The sequence below is a fragment of the Colobus angolensis genome, unplaced genomic scaffold (assembly GCF_000951035.1).
Source record: "Colobus angolensis palliatus isolate OR3802 unplaced genomic scaffold, Cang.pa_1.0 Scaffold50, whole genome shotgun sequence".
Classification (NCBI taxonomy): domain Eukaryota; kingdom Metazoa; phylum Chordata; class Mammalia; order Primates; family Cercopithecidae; genus Colobus; species Colobus angolensis.
In genome coordinates this window covers 3,005,077-3,021,643 of record NW_012118488.1, presented here as the reverse complement: position 1 = coordinate 3,021,643, position 16,567 = coordinate 3,005,077, and the positions used below count along the sequence as shown (strand labels likewise).

The 16,567-nt window shown below is 43.7% G+C and overlaps 1 protein-coding gene across 3 annotated transcripts in view; it reads right to left on the bottom strand.

Moving 5' to 3' along the window:
• IGF2BP1 (insulin-like growth factor 2 mRNA binding protein 1) overlaps window positions 1-10,422 on the bottom strand; it is a 68,153-nt gene extending 57,731 nt beyond the window's left edge. For all 3 annotated transcript variants that reach the window (XM_011959894.1, XM_011959896.1, XM_011959895.1), the window contains exons 1-2: window positions 9,882-10,422; window positions 8,636-8,696 (exon numbers count right to left, since the gene is read on the bottom strand). In XM_011959894.1, the coding sequence (XP_011815284.1) occupies window positions 8,636-8,696; window positions 9,882-10,056 (236 nt within the window). In that variant the 5' untranslated portion in view covers window positions 10,057-10,422. The remainder of the gene's footprint in view (window positions 1-8,635; window positions 8,697-9,881) is intronic.
• Window positions 10,423-16,567: the final 6,145 nt, after the last annotated feature.

Genomic DNA, 16,567 nt, shown 5'->3' with positions numbered 1-16,567 from the left:
TTATGGCATGCAGCCTTTGGGCAGAGGGCTGAAATGAAGAAGTGGGCATAAAAGTGGGTTCTGAGTGCATCTTTGGGAACTGGTTCCAGACCAGGGAACCAGGGAGAGAACGTGAGGACACTACAGAGGCAGAAGAACTAGGGAACAATGTGTGTGGTCACCCCTGGGTATCTAGGGATCCCCAGTTCCTGAATGCCTATTTTGTTAGCTTACCAAGAGCAGGACATGAAAATAAACATACCCATCAAAGCAGAGGGGGGACATCGCTCTCATTTCTTCCTTCCTCAGACCCCCAGGAGGATTCACACAGTCCCCTTCATCCTGAATTCTTACAACACCTACCTTATATGCAGAGTTAGTTCCCCTCTTACCAATGTCCCTACTCTACATGTACCTTTGACAGTAGCTCTAAAGTGTTAAATTTCAGCTAGGAACCTGGACCAAGTTCAGGGCATAAATGGTAACAGAATAAATGGCCTGTTTCCCCTAATGAACAATTAGTAGCATTATCTGCCATGCTTGCCTCATCTCTCCAAGCCTTCTGTCTCAGAGAATGTATTGGGGGAGTCTATAATCTAGGGGTTCTGTGGGGTTGCCTTGGTGAGTTTCATCTCTCTCCACTAAAAGATGGCTTTTCCTTTCAACATACAGGTAGAGTTACCAAAGCACCCTACACACAGACCCCCTTCAACATGCCTAGCCATCACTGTTCCTAGTGCCTTAGATATAGAGCCCAAGCTGACACACACACAGTTCAAACACAAACTCTCATGGACACATTTTCAGGCATCTGTACACTTGATCAGTTCTAATACTCATGGAGCTTACCACAGCTATATGGGGCAGAGTAGGATACAACTGCAAAGCTTCAAAGGAGGACAAACAATGGCTAGGGCAGAAGTGACAGAAGTCAATATCTACAACAAAATAGTAACAATAAGAGCTACTGTGTACTACTATTAGGACCACCTCTTTACAGTTACAGAAATTGAGCTCAAGCTTTTAAACACTGAATGCTCCTGGGAGGAAGACCTTTCCTCCAGACCCCAGTAAAAGATGAGTGAGAGACCTAGGGTAGGTCATTAAGACTCTGACCTAACAGCACTTCTATCCTGCTGGAGTCTTAAGAATTTTGAATGATTCCTTTCCTCCTCATTCCTCTTTGCCAAAGAGCTCAGACCACACAAACAACCATTACACACATATTTCTGAATTCTCTGATTTCTCCACTTAAAGATCCTAACTATATCCAATCAACTAAACTAAACTATCCAAACAAATTTCACTCAGACTTAACATTTTCCATTTCAAGTGGCCAAAACATCCAAATGAGTGACTGAGTTGGTTTCTGTTTTTATTTGAGACACAGTCTTGCTCTGTTGCCCAGGCTGGAGTGCAGTGGTACGATCTCAGCTCACTGCAACCTCCACCTCCCAGGTTCAAGCAATTCTCTGGCCTCAGCCTCCCAAGTAGCTAGGACTACAGGCATGCACCACCACACCTGACTAATTTTTGTATTTTCAGTAGAGACAGGGTTTCACCATATTGCCCAGACTGGTCTTGAACTCCTGGCCTCATGTGATCTGCCCTATTCGGCCTCCAGAAGTGCTAGAATTGCATGTGTGAACCACCAGGCCTGGCTTGAATGAGTGATTGAGTTTTTAACTAAAATTAATTCAAAATGAAAAAAAAAAAATTGAAGTTCTCCTTAACCCTCTTTACATAAGGAAATGTGGAGAGGATTGACTAGAATCCACAAACCAGACATGGTAGAAAGGGAAAGAGAAAATGCAGAGCTTCCCCTCTTCTGCCTCCTCTATTATGGGATTTTTCTCCACAACCCTCCTCTAAACTATACGCAAAATTTCCCAGCCATCCCATGTCAGACACATCCCTTACATGGCTTCCAGCCACCAAAATGCCACTTGTCTAACAACCAGACTTGTCCTAAGGGGTCTTGAAAATATCTGCACAATCCACTCAAAAATTCTCTTAATCATCCAGCTGTTTGCTCTCTATTTCAGTCAAAAGCAGTTTGCTTATGATCAGCCATGCTCCTGGGAACGTGGATTTCTGCAAAAGGACTGCATTTCTGATGGTGTTTGTTCTGCACACAGTTACATTTCAGTGTGTTGCAATCAGGTTTTTTCCAACTGTATGTATTAAAAGTATGAGGTCCAAACCTACTTTTCTGTGATTTACCTGTAATCAACTCATATTTTGTCAGTCGACTATGGTTAGGGCAAAAGTTTGTTCCAGCCTGTTGTATTTTTTTTTTTTTTTTGAGACAGGGTCTTAGTCTCTGTCGCCCAGGCTGGAGTGCAGTGGCCGGATCTCAGCTCACTGCAAGCTCCGTCTCCCGGGTTCACGCCATTCTCCTGCCTCAGCCTCCCGAGTAGCTGGGACTACAGGCGCCTGCCATCTCGCCCGGCTAGTTTTTTTTGTATTTTAGTAGAGACGGGGTTTCACTGTGTTAGCCAGGATGGTCTCGATCGCCTGACCTTGTGATCCACCCGTCTCGGCCTCCCAAAGTGCTGGGATTACAGGCTTGAGCCACCGCGCCCGGCCTCAGCCTGTTGTATTATTGCAAACCTACTGTGCTGCAAGGTAGTAAGCAGGCGTTACAAAGTTGGCTCTGCAATAAATTTTAATAGTAGGATGACCCCCCCTTCTATCCACCAGTAAGTAAATAGTCCCCTCTGATCAAAATCTGAAGGGCCATCCCAAGTTCTCCTAGTAGAATGAAGTCACTACCTGGGGACTAAATAGCTTCCTGCTGGCATTGTCTCCTTGCGATGGTGTGTATCAGGTGTTATCTTACAGGATCATTTTTAACCAAACCATCGGTAACCAAATGGGCATACATTTTCTTGAGTACAGGTTTGAGAGACCTTTCCTTCTGCTTTTCGTTTTGACATGCATTTAAAAAGGTATAGGGGAGGAGAGGAAAGGTGGAAATGGATGGGGTGCAGTTTTATACTAACATGGAGTCAGAGACTGGCTGAGACCCTGAGAAAGATCCTCAGAGCCTTGCCAGTGGCCAACTGGAAGGCCTGTTGTCTCTCTTTTACAAGATAAACAAAATCCATGGATAGAACCTCTGACTACTATTACTGCCTCTGTTATTGTTTCGGTCAGCCTTCAGGACCTGTGGACAAACACAAACAGCTCATTTTGTAAAGATTGCAGGTTACTTAAATTGACACTTAACTCTTTAAGGTTCTGTTTCTCAGGCCAGACCCCAGCTACTGGGAGAGAGCAACAGCTACTTGCACTTCCATTTTCTATCCAACTCTCTCATCCTATTTTCCCTTTATCCACTCTTCCTCTCTTTTTGCCTCTTTTCACTTCACATGTACCCACTGGCTTTTTGCCTTAGAATGGAGAGCTCTTGAGGCAGCCCAGGTGCTGGAAAGGGTCTGCAGCCCGCAGCCGGTGGGGGGAACCCTTTCGTGGGGTATCTGCTGCAAGCTTTGCGATCTGGGGGTTCCCAGGACTAAGGCGCGCCACAAGCAGCCTGGGATCTCCAGGGGTCTCAGGGATCTGAGAGGGGAAGTCCTCTTCGGAGACCCAGCGGATGTGCTCTGTCAGGGGCTTGTTAAGAGAAGGCAGGCGGGCGGCCCCACCTCAGAGCTAGCCGAGATTGCCGGGCTGGGACTAGCGCGGGGGCGGGCGGGGAAGGTTAGGGCCGCCGGGCCCGGGCGAGCGCTCCAGGAAGAGCCTTCAGCGCCGCCGCCACTTTCTCTCTTCTCTCTTTTTCAAAGGGGAAGGGAAGGCAGGCAACTCCAAAAGCAAATATAGCCTTGCCCTGCGCTGAGTCTACCACCCGTCTCCGACCCCTCTCCCGTGGGTAACACTGTGAGCCTTCAGCTGCTCCCCTTTAAAAGGGAAGCGGGAAATCCACCCAACCCCGTATCTCCCCTCCCTCCCTTGCTCCCTCCCCCCCTCCCCGTCTGGAATTTCCAAGCCGGGACTAACTCGTCTGATTTCTCCAGTCTCCCCCGCTGCTTTTTTCCTCCCCTTTTCTTTCCCTAACACTCCCATCCCAAATTCTAAGCTGCACTTTCTGGAAGACATTAGCCACATTTCAAGAATCTTTTAAGAGAATGGGGAACGAACAAGACTTAATTTAAATTTTAACAGCTGGGAAAATGTCCGTTCTTCAAATGCCTTTGGTTTATACATTTATTCTAACAACCCCATCACCACCACTACCACCCCACACACAAAAATCAACAGATCTAACCACTAAATAACTCTTCACAAAACCTTTAAACTTCAACAAATAGCACTTGCTGTTCCCCACTTCTCACTCAACTAAACCAGACCTGAATTTTAAAATGTTTTAAAATTGTATACTCACTAGACTATCTCAATAGTATCTTTGTCAACTGGCTGCTACACATTAAAGTATAGTATAAATACACTCTTAAAAAGTAAGCCTTAAAAGTACCCACACACATAGATTAAAATGATACATATTAAGGTAATTTTAAAAGATTAGAAGCTCAGAACCTTTGAATCAAGGTTCCTCCAACTGCTAATGTCATGTATTTCATCTCTGAAACATAATTATAAGAATGTTTTTTTTCCACCAAAAGCTGTGCCATTAAAACTTTAAAAAACTTTACCTTTTCAACAATTAACAATACTACAATACTTTGAATAAATTAGTGATGGGAACTGCAGTTCTTCCCCTTTTTTACTAAAAAGTTCTCCATCTGAGAAGCCATTATGGTAAAATTTCATCTTTTTAATTTGGGTCAGAAAAATAAGGGGTTCTAGAAATCTACAATTCTTCTAAGGGACTTAGTTGCCACTGCCTTAGTTGCCACTGCCTTCTAAGGGACTTAGTTGCCACTGCCCTTAGGAAACTCTCATCTTGAAATACTGACCACCGAAATCAGAACAGTTAAGGACTTCTACCAGCAGTGAAGGAAACTAATTTATGAATTTGCAAAGTTTAATTTTTAGGTGGAAATTAAAATAGGGAAAGAATGTACCCCAGTTTCCACCTTTCCTCCAAACAGTGCACAAAAACTTAACATTCAACCATTTTTTTCACTTATGTAAAGCAAAAAAAAAAAAAAAAGCTAACCTAATATTAATAAGAAAACCTTTTTAAATGAGTAATCAATTGTTTCTACTTCAAACTTTCTTGTTGAATAGGAGTCACATGTATCTTTTACCTCGTATGAGTTAAAAACTTTTTCATTTGGATACTAATCCATAATTACAACCATTAAAGTAAAAGTGCCTGAAAACCCTGCTGCTCTAATAGTTTTCATTCCCTTGTTTTTTAACCCCTCTTCAATCATTTTCAGCCCCAAAGTACAAGGTGGGTTTGTTTTTGTTTTTTTTTTTTTTCTTAAGTGCAAATCCATTTCTGAAGGCAATTTTTAGGTTGTTTTGAAAACGTTTAGTGATCCAGTGATTTCTTCAGAACCTCGAGAAACCATTGTTAAAATATATTTAAAATATTTTTTGCCATTTATAAGACATCCCTTCACAGATTTTTAAAGCTGTTAACTTCAGAAAATTAAACTGTAAAAATACGAATCAAGTTTGGACACTTTCTTTTGAGAGTTCTCAATTTTATGAATGGTTTATAAAACTAATTTTGTTTAATAGGTGGAAATTTAAGGGAGTTAGCCCACCTCATTTTAAGTCAACACAGAGGAAAAGGAAAGAAGGACCATTAATCTGCCTAAAGAAACCACCAAACTTAGAATTCCTTACTGTGAACACATTTCACCTTTAAAAAAATGATTCAGTGCATCTCTTGCATTTTTTTCTTAACAGTAACACCTTTTATTTTGATGACACCAGTTGACAATGAATATGCTATCTTTAGGTCACATTCCTCTAGAAAAAGGCACACCACAGTGGCAAGCGTAACAAAGGTTTAATTCCCTTAAAAAGCAAATCATGTCTCAGAGTAATCAAGTCACATTAAAATGGTACCCCCTTTACCTCAACTACCCCTCAGTCTCCCAGAATAAAATATATACAAGCCCTTTCCACAACTGTTTTTAAATGCATTTGGTTTTTCTCTTTTGTCTCAATATCTGGCAGTGAACATAAACAAATTCTCAACAAAAAAGCACAAATTGTTAACCAAATTCCAACACTAAAAGGGGGTTTGAGATGGTGATCGCTGAGAAATTTAATATCACCTCATTTAAAAAATTCAAGCTAATTGCTGTTTTCAGTTGAAATGCATAGTGTTCGGCCTCTTGAGTTCTTAAAAAGGTACAAATTATATGTATCAAATAAATTCAAACTGAGAACAAAATACATTAAGAGGTATTGTTATAGCATATCTTTTGTTTGATTTCCCCCTCTTAAAAAAACAAAACCACTAGGAACATTTTGTTGTTGGGTTTTTATTAATTATCTTAGAAATTGAAATCATAGTTCATTTGGAACTGAATGCCTCAAGAAGAGTTCCTAAGGAAAATACAAGAGTATACATATATACAAAATATTATTTGTGTAGTTCATTTTGCTTAAATGTGTTAGTCATAATTAACTAGTTCCTGTTCTATACATCCATGAGATGATGGAAAAAGTCAGTAACAAACCTAACTGATGAAATACTTTTCAGACACAGACTAAAGACACATACCACAACATACTTCCTCAAAGACACAAAATGATAGAGCAAACTGACTTAATGAAAACAAACTCTTTTTTAAATCTTGAGACTTCAAAAATTGATTCATTCTAGAAAAATGAAGTGCCTTCTCACCACCAACCAAAATAAAAAGCAAAGAAAACACAATTGACTCAATGTTTGGGCTAAAAAAATTATTTCAGGAAGGGGGAGAACACACAAAAGATCTAATTTAATATGGGTGTGGACAGAGATTTTTTTTACCCAGTCTTCTCACAAACCCCCTCTCCATTCCAACTCAAAAAAGAGCCCTCAGTAATGCATTTTGGAGGGAACAAGAAGGAGCCTAGAAATGGCTTAAAAGCAAGCAAATGGCTTGGGGAAAAAGATTCATAAATACAGGGCACCATGAAAATTAAAATATAAATGTTTTGAGTTCCATTTCATCACGTTTTGCTATTTCTCTTGCTTTTCACTTTATTCCCTAACATTTAAACCATCCTCAAGAGCAAAAGAAAAAATTCATATATCTTAGAATTCCATTTATTCTGGACATTTTTCATCAACACTCAGCTTTCAGTTAAAATATCCATATCCTTTTCAATAAACCTGCTGGTGTCAGTGTATGTTCCTTGGTCAAATCTCCAGAAAATGTTTCAAAATAGCAAATAAGACTTCTTTTCTTCCTTCCCATTTTATTACCTCTTTACACCTAACTCTAATTGCCTTTCCAATAACACTATATTTCAAGCATTTGAAGTTAAATCGCAAGCTCTATAAACGTAATAACAAGCCATATTGATCTATAGACAATAGTTCCAAGTTACTTAAATATCAAGATAAACCACTAAATAGATTTTTATCGCACATTATACTTTCTAGGCCCTCTTAATGGTCCCCCAAAAAAAGCAGTCACCACCCCCCATCTACCCACCCTGAAAAGGCCAGAGGCTATTCTGAATTTTACCAAGTTTTCAGTTGAAATGGGGGTGAGGAGGATCAAAGATTTACTGGGGGCTGCTTTCCAACTTGGGACATGAGAGCAAACTCGACACTGTCAACATGTTTAAAGTCTGATTTGAGAAAAGTGGAAAGACTCTGCCCTTACACTTCCCAGCCAGAGTTCAAGGAAAGATTTCAGAGTTCAATGCAATATTTGAAATCCACCATGAATTCTCGGTAAGCATGATGGAGGTACCCCATTTTGCTGAAGAGAGAATAGAGGGTACTGGAACGAACACACACACACACACACACACACACACACACACACACCATTCATTCACGGAGTTCTAGACCCTCCAAAGAGCCCCAGCTCACAGCCTCAACACAAAGCTCTCACCCCAGATGGTCCCCTTGTAACAATGGGCTGAAGGAGTGGGGGTAGGGGGGCTCGAAAAGGATAGTACAGCCAAGGCATATTCTTTGGAAAATCCAGTTGGGGAGAGGGATGACGTGAGATATGAGGGATTGGGGGTGGGGGGTCCATGGAAAATAAGAAGTCTTTGCCTGTTGCAGAAATATAAATAAAATACAAGCATAAGGGGATTCTTTGGGGCACGGGAAACTGATTCCACATCACTTAGGAGTAGAAGGGCAATCTACTTAAGAATTATGGTGTGAAAAGAGTGGGAAAAACAGAAAATGAGGCCTGCTACGAAGTTGCAGAAATCGCCGAGTCTGAACTCTTCGAAGACTTTAAGGTTCCCCACAAAAAACGGCCCCACAAGTTGAACAAACTCCAAAAGGTTTCTCCCCTATTGATTTTCTTTCCCCTTTAATTCTACAAGCAACATCTTTTAGCCCACCCCAGCCCCAACTTATTTTTTTTTTACAAGCTGTAAACCACCCATTACAAGATCTTGGCCAATCTTCCCTCCCTGCCCCCAACATCCGGAGTTGGGGGTGGGAAAGACCAGTAATGGGTTTCTTCCACTGGAGACGCTATGGACCCCTGAACACAGCTTCTCAGCACACCCCAGCGGCCCCCCCAACCCCCAGAAAAGAGCTCTTTCCTACCTTTGTTTTTTGGGCACCGAATGTTCAATCTCTAGGCGTTTTCCTTGTAATTCTACTTTCCCTAAAGATTAAAAAAGAAAAAAATTACCATGAGAGCGTGAACAGGGGTTGGGGGTGGGAAGAGGAAGGGGAAAGACACTAGGCTAATTCAAGAGTTACTGGGATTCGAGATCTTCCTAGGAATCCAGACAGTGGCTTCCGCAGCCAGATGGGGAAAAGGTTGCTCTAGGAATGGTGGAGTCTATAAATTCGTTATTATTCATTTTTTAATTTTTGCTTTATTTAATCATTGAGGCTTGTTGAGTGGATCGCTCTGGAATCCCGATTTGGGAAAGGTGCGAGGCCATTTGTGTGGGTGCGCTGCCTACACTGCTCCCAGATGTGGGGAGAAGGAGCCAGGAGAGAAAGGGCTCCCCGTTCCTCAGAAAGTGGGGCGCGGGGCGGAAGGCGGTGTGCAGAACGAAACTTTGTTTTTCTCTGTTGGCCAGGAAGAAGGGCTTCGAGCCGCGGAGCGATCACCTGTCGGGACTGGTTTGGGAAGGGGTGGACCTGGGGGAGCAGAGCGGGGCCCGGCGGGGAGGGTGCCTCGCTGCCGCCGCGCGCGCCTCTCGGCCCAGCCTCGGCGTCTCGGGAAGCAGCATGGCGACCCGGCGCCGCCGCCGCCGCACCACCCAGCTCACGCCCCACTTTCAAATCAAAATGGCTCAACCCCAGGCCCTAGGCAGGAGGCAGGACCCCCTTCCTTGCAAGTCCTGGTAGAGGGCTGCATTCCCCACGCGAAACGGAGAGATCGCAAGCGGTCCGGGGGACCCCTTCCACGCCTGGAAAGGCCTAAGACTGAGGAAAGGGAGCCAGGGTTTTCCAGCTGGGGGGCCGTCCGCTGGCGGACAGGGAGGGGCTGGACGTGGAAATAACGCCCAGCCGGGGGTCATCTCCGTGTCCCTAAATCCACCCCCCCACTACTGCCAGTGGGGGCTCCCGCCCCGTCGGTGGGGATAGGGGAAGCCAGAGCTGCTTATCTCGGGCTGGGAGGAAGGGATGAGGAAATCCCGAATGTTTCTGCGCGGGGGTGGGGGGCGCAGAGCGAGGGAGGGGGCATCGAAGGGGGTAGGTCGAGGGTGGGTACAGAGGCCAAGCCCCGCAGGCCCGGGAAGAGAGGAGTTGGCGGGAGAGGAACCGGAAGGTGCGGGTCTCCGTTGTTCGGGGCTTTCGTTGTGGCTTTTCCGGGAGGTGGCTCTGCTCTTACCGGAGAAAGTTTCGATGGCCTTCATCGCCCAGTGCTCGTCTGGGCAGTCCACGAAGGCGTAGCCGGATTTGACCAAGAACTGGCCGCTGTAGGAGATCTTGTGCTCCGCAAACACTTTCTCTAAGTCCGCGGGGGTCACGCTCTCGTTGAGGTTGCCGATGTAAAGCTTGTTCATGGTGGCGGTCTCGGGGCAGGACGCAGTCCCGGGCAAGGCCAAACGAGCGGACGCGGGCGGCAAGCCTCTTAGGCCTAGAGGCGGGGAGGCCGGCGGCAGGAGCCGCAAACTTTCTTTGCACCCCACCCCAGAAGTTGTCCCGAGCCCAGGGCGGGGAAGGCGGCCTGAGGGCGCGCAGAGGTCGCGGGAGAGTTCGGGGAGAGCCCGGGAGAAGTGCCCGCGGCGCGCAGGGAGACGGACGACGCGGCGCAGCTCCTTCCCTTCGGTCCGAAACCCCTCCGAGAGGGCTGGTGTGTCACGTTTCTCCGCGGCCGCCCTGGCGCCGCCTCTAAATAAAATCGACTTGAAAAAAAATGGAGCGGAAAAAAAAAAAAAAAGAAGCCACGTGGTGACAGCCCCCACCCACCCTGCAGTGGAAGACCCCCGACGCCACAGGGCCCCTCGGCCCTCCGGCCAAACCCAGTAATCTCCCGCCTGAGGGTGGGGAACTCAACTCACCCCCGTGGTAAACTGGGGCGGTGGGGCAGCGTCCCTGAAGCTCTATGGCCCCTTCCCCCTTTGCAAGAACCTGGCCCCTAGGGAAGCGCCCCGCCCCCACTCATCCCCCTACCCCAGCCCGAACTGGGGGAGGATGGTCCAGCCCAGATCTCCCAGGTCTTAAAGGGTAAAATGTACGGTTATTTTTTATTCGTTTTGGGGGGCGGGGTTGCTCACCCCACCCCGGTTAACTGCTAGCGACTGACAGGCGGGGGACGGCCGAGATAGACAAAGAGAAGCCGAAGACTCTGGGGTCTTCAGGAGAGGGTCGCACGAGCTGGTGATTTAAAAAGAAAGCCACCTTTTCCCTAGATGTTTAAATGGGGGGGTCTCCGCCTTCACCACCCCAGCCCCACGAAACTCCCCCGCCTCCGGGGATGCAGGACCGGGGGACCCTGCGAGCGCGGGACTGGGAAGCTGGGAACACGGGGAATCCCAGTGGAGAACGAGGAAGCCGCAGGAAATCATGTTTTGAGATCCCCACGGGAGAAAGGGTGGTTCGCACCCGGGGTCCGGCTGTTAAATGATAACGTTTCGGGGTCCTGGGGGGAACTCGCGGAACTGGCCGGAGATGACCCCAGGAGAGAGGGACGGTGGGAGAGAAGGAAGAGGGGTGATAGCTAGGGCTAACCCGAGCGAACCGAAGGGGGAGGTCTTAGGGAGGGAGTGACCGGGTGGAGATTTGAATGGTCCCCTTTTCCCTCCGAGTCGGGGACAGACAGGTGGAGTTTCCAGCGCCCGAACCACCCGGGACACCGCTGGCAGCTCTCTGGGCCCTAGGTTCGGGTCTCGGAACTTTGTTTGGGGTGCGGGATTCCGATCCCGGCGGGAAGGCGGGAGAGGGACGGAGGGCGGGGGGCTAAGCGCGAAGCCCCGCCCACGTCCCCAGGTCAGACCCGCGGGGGGAGGGGGTAATTTCCGCTCCGCGCACTGGGAAGCGAGGGGCGGGAGCTTAGGGGAGGGGGCGGTGGCCCCTCCCCTCCCCCTCCCGCCGTTCTTGGGGAGGGGGAAGCGGATCCGCCCGGGTCCTTTCCCTCGGCTTTGACCAACTCATTCCGGATCCTCCGGCTCCGGGAGCCCGAGGGAAGGACCCGACTGGGCAAGGGGCGACACGTGGGCGGTCGCACCCCCGTCTGGGCGGTGGGGGAGGGGGCTGCTCGCCGCGCGTTTCGGAGTCCCGGATACGCGGCGGAGAGCGGGACGCGCGGTCCACTCGCAAGCCCTGGCTCCACGGCGGAGCGGCGAGCGAGACCAACGAGTTTCTAGCGGCGGGGGCTGGGATGGCGCCAGGGGTGGCGGAGAGCGCGGCCCGGAGACCCTGGAACCCCCTCGCCCAGGGAACGGGGAAAAAGGAGGGGTCGACCCCCAGAAATTGTGGAGTCCCCTTAACAAGGCGGAAACTGGGGTGTTACTCCGGACTCTGCAGGAGGGAGAATAATTCTGTCGGGGGCACGCGTGCTGGAAGGGCAGGTGAGGAAGGGGGTCACTCCCCTTCCCCAGTCCCCGACCCCATTGTCTCAGTCGCCGGCGGCCGGGGCAGACTCCGCAACACGTGTTGACTACACCGATATGAATGCCTTGAATTTTTTTTGTTGTTATTATTTTTCGTTTGCAGAGTCTGAGCTGACTCCGACTTCGGCTCACCGCTCTGCTGCTGGACGATTGTATGCCATTCAAAAAGTCGGGAGTTGAAAGACAGCGCGCAGCACCTTTGTCCCCCTCCCCGTTTTCCCGGCGCACTGAAAAGAAATGGGGCTGGGACTTGGGGGCGGGGGAGGGCTTCCAACTCGGTTTCTCTATCTCCTCCACCACCTTAGAGCCCACCCTCCCCAGTGAGCGTTTTGTTCTACCCAGCCACGTGTTTGTCGGATTTTTGTTTTTGTGGGTTTTTTTTCCCATGGAACAACAAGAATTAAAGTACTAGAAGCTATTTGTTGTTGAGTAGAAAGAGAATATTTTCTGTCCAACAAGGTGGGAAGACATCTGTGTCCCACCCCCACACACACACCTCCGACCCTCCCCCCTTATCTGACTCTTAATACTTAGCTCTTGATCACAAGCATTATTTTTAAACAAACCAATGAGCTGGAAACGTGCCTGCCACATAGTAGGCACTCAATAAACATTTTTTAAATGAAAAACAAGCTAATACAAACAGCACTGCAAAGAGAATTCACGAAAATTAGAGTCCAGGGAGGGAAAAAATTATCTTGGCCAGAACGTGTAGCTCTGTTGCCCGGGAACTTTTCTTGGTGATGTGTGTAGACTTTTGAAAGGGCTAAAAGATGGTCTCAAAAAGGCTGTTGTATTTCTTGGCCTTTTTCTAAAGAGGAGCCCCAATCTTCTTAAATCTTTTATGTTGTATTGGGGAACAAGGAGGAGGGCAACTAGGCAGAGCATCCCAGTTCTCAGAAACTTTAAGTGCTGTTTCCTTCATTTTATTTGAATCTTTAGGTGCTAATAAAAGCACTGCTCAGATTGTCTCCCTGGGGGACATATCCACTACTCTGCCTCTGTATGCCTAAAACAAAAGCAAGTTACACCCCACAGAAATCTCCATCCAGACCTCTAAACTCCTATGAAATGCAGTCCACTTTTTACTATCCTAGAGGCAATGGGAAACAAAATTTTTAAAAATAATCATTGAATTCAGTTCACTTTTAGGTTGATTTTTTTCCATTTAAAAATACACTAGCTAAATGTTAGCTGAAATCAGTTTTAATGTACTTAAGGTAACGTTAGAAGAGAGCATGTAAATTCACTTGAACAATCTTAAAATCCTTTTAAATATTTAATTAAAAATTACCAATTATTGCTAAATTGAAACTGATTAGTTCTTTTTAAAAATCAGCTGTTTTACTGAATTCTAACCCTCTCCACCCCCCAAAAAAAGGCTTATGTGTGTATAGTCAGAAGCTGCAAAGGCTGCAGGAATACAAGAGAGGAGACAACAGGAGTGAGATACAGATCTTTTTAACCCCCAAATCAGTTTTGCCTTAGTGACCTGGGTATTTTAGGCTGGGGTTGGGGGAACTAAATCACGTTGATTGGTGTTTTATCTCTCCCTTCTGAAGGAGCCCAGCACTCACATTAAGGGTTATTTCTTGTCTAGACTGACATTCCTAGGTTAGGGATAAAAATGGGCAGACTTGAGGTACCATAACTTTTCATCTTTCTTTGTTTTTGTTAACGTTAAAGACTACTATCAAACACTGTATTTACTTTCAAATTTTTTTCTACCTTGCTTCTTTGGGACAGATAAATCTTCAGTGCAGAGTTACACTTAACTTGGGTAAGAGTTAAAAATATAGCCACAGGATTAAATGTTCTTTTTTTCTTTAATAATTATTATCCTTTATAATACATATCCTATATAATATATAGTATATTCTACACAGTAATTTTAATACTGTTACACTTCTTCCTCTTGTTCTCCTCTTCCTCCTCTTCCTTCTTTATTTTTCCTGGAGAACAGTTTGGTCTAGTTATGAAATTTAATTATCTGAATTCAGAAACACATTTGACTCAGTTTTAAAGATAGGATTCTAATCCATTTTCCTCCAATGTGAACACAGAAATACATGCAGAGAGAAAAAAAAAGTTTGAGAGAATAAAACAACTTTTTTGAAGATGAAAATAAAATAATATTTTTTTCTTGGAGAAGTAAGCCAAGTTAAAAATGGAAAAACAAAAAGGAAAGAAAAAAGTTTTAAAAAATGAAAAAAATAGAAAAATTAAAAATCAATAATTTCACTGTTTCATAGAAAATTAATTTTACTTGTAAACATTTATTTTTCAGCATTTGTCCATTTATAATAATTTCAAATTTTTTTCATTTTTATATCTTCATTGTTCACTTGCATTTGTACCATAAGTATTCCCCCAGGCTGCCTCCGAGTTTTCATAACTATCATTTTAATTCAGTCCAGTTATATATGTAAATTATTAATCATGATATTTAGATATACATTTCATCAAATTTTTTACTTTTGTAAACAATGCTGAACAGATATTTTGGTGACTATAAATTTTTCCTTTTTTGGGTTAGCTCCTTTGCATAAATCCCCAGAATATATATTGCATTTTAAATCTAACATTTATTGACTTCTATTTTTAAAGTTTAGCATGTTTTACAAAAATGAAGAAAAAAACAAATGGAAAGCAGCTAGGAGGGAAACACATTGAAATACACTTTATTTTCTAATGAATCCATCGATATTGGAATAAAATTATGGTTGCTACAAAATACAGAAAAAGAAAAGCTCACATTTCCTGATACATTGCTGCTTTTAACCTCAAAGTTTTTAGAGGAATTTGTTTTTTGTTTGGTTGGTTTTTGTTTATTTACTTTTGTTGTTGCTTGCTTGTTTTTTTACTGTTACTACTTTGGGATGTTTTGTTTCTTCCTGCAACTTAAAGTCTTAGTGTGGTTCTTTTAAATGCCTATAAACTTTGAGAAAGTGTAAATTAGTTCCAGTTTAAAAGCACATGCAGCTTTTTCTCCTGTCAAATAAATAAGGATAAGTATGTGTTTAGGATATCTCATAAAATGTAAGCAAACTGTAAGCAGAAAAGGAAATTTTTCTCCTTCAAATTGTCGTTCATTCAAAAGTGTTAAGTGTTTAAGACCTGAGAAAGAAATGTATTTATTCCAGAGATAGAAGAGGCTCAAGGGGAAAAAAGAACTTTAAGTACAATCGTTTGTTTTTCTGTGGGTCACATAGTGTGTTTGACAAAACCTCTCAATTTTTTGTTTTGGTTCAGGTTTACAATGTAGAAACTTTTAGGTGAGGAGGGGGATCATTTATTTTATTAACTTTAAAAATAGATGTTTTCAAATTCATTTTGTTAGTAAATTAAGCTACTCCACCCAACCCCTATTAATACATGTAAAAGAAATGGTCAGTAACATCCTTCACATTACATTCTTCTTACCTTTTGAAATTTTTTGTACTCCAGCGTCATTGGATTAAAAGATAATGTACAATTTTGTTTGGTTCCTGCAGCACAAAATACAAAATAAGACTGATTCATTTGGGGGGGAATTGTGTCATTCAAGAAAAGACAAGGAAAAAATGTTATTTTTCAAAATGAAACAAATTGTAAAAAGCAACAAAAGAGAAGGAATCCATATATAAATATTAAGGTGGAAACAGTAATGAGACAATTTTGTACTTGAAATCAACATATCTTCTAAATATTTAAATTATTTTAATTTAAAATGAATCAGTTACATGTCAAACTGCATGAAGTTTCCATTTTAGCTACACAACATCTATACATTTTAAGACTAAAAGAAATGTTTAACTCAACACAAATTATTTTCGTTTGCTTTTTTAAAAATTTTACCCCTAGTGATGAGATTAATTGACTTTACTCCTGTTCAGGATTTTTTTTTTTTCAGGAGCTGCCACAAGTATTTCAGAGTTACCAGGGATAATGTTGCTATGTTGGGGTTTTTTGTTGTTGTTTTAAAATTTAAAAATTAAGACATATTATTTCACTAGTATTTTATCACCAAAAAATTAATTTAAAACAGTTCAATCTGTCTTCATATACAAACCATATTTACAAAGAAAAGAGACTCAGCCTAATAGTATGGCATTTTTGTTTAAAATAGTTGTTTGACTAAACTGAGATACAATTCTAAAAGTGACTCCTAATTTTCATGAGTTAACAATCTACAGAGAATTTTGGTTCACCCAGCTGTCCTATAAACACCCCCACCTTTTTTTTTTAAAGAATTATTATCGACACAACTTAATTTCCGCTCTTAAACACAATCTGAAAATATTTGGTGAGCATTTATATAATAAATTGTTGAGTACATTGTTATAATTTTCTTTTCATTTCTAAAATGTGTTTATAAAGTGTATAGGGAAAAAATTTAGAGTTATTTCTAAATTGCTTTAAAATGAGGTTCCTGATCCATCTTTTTTCCTACCTTCCTCTTCCTCCCTGCCCCTCCCCCTGC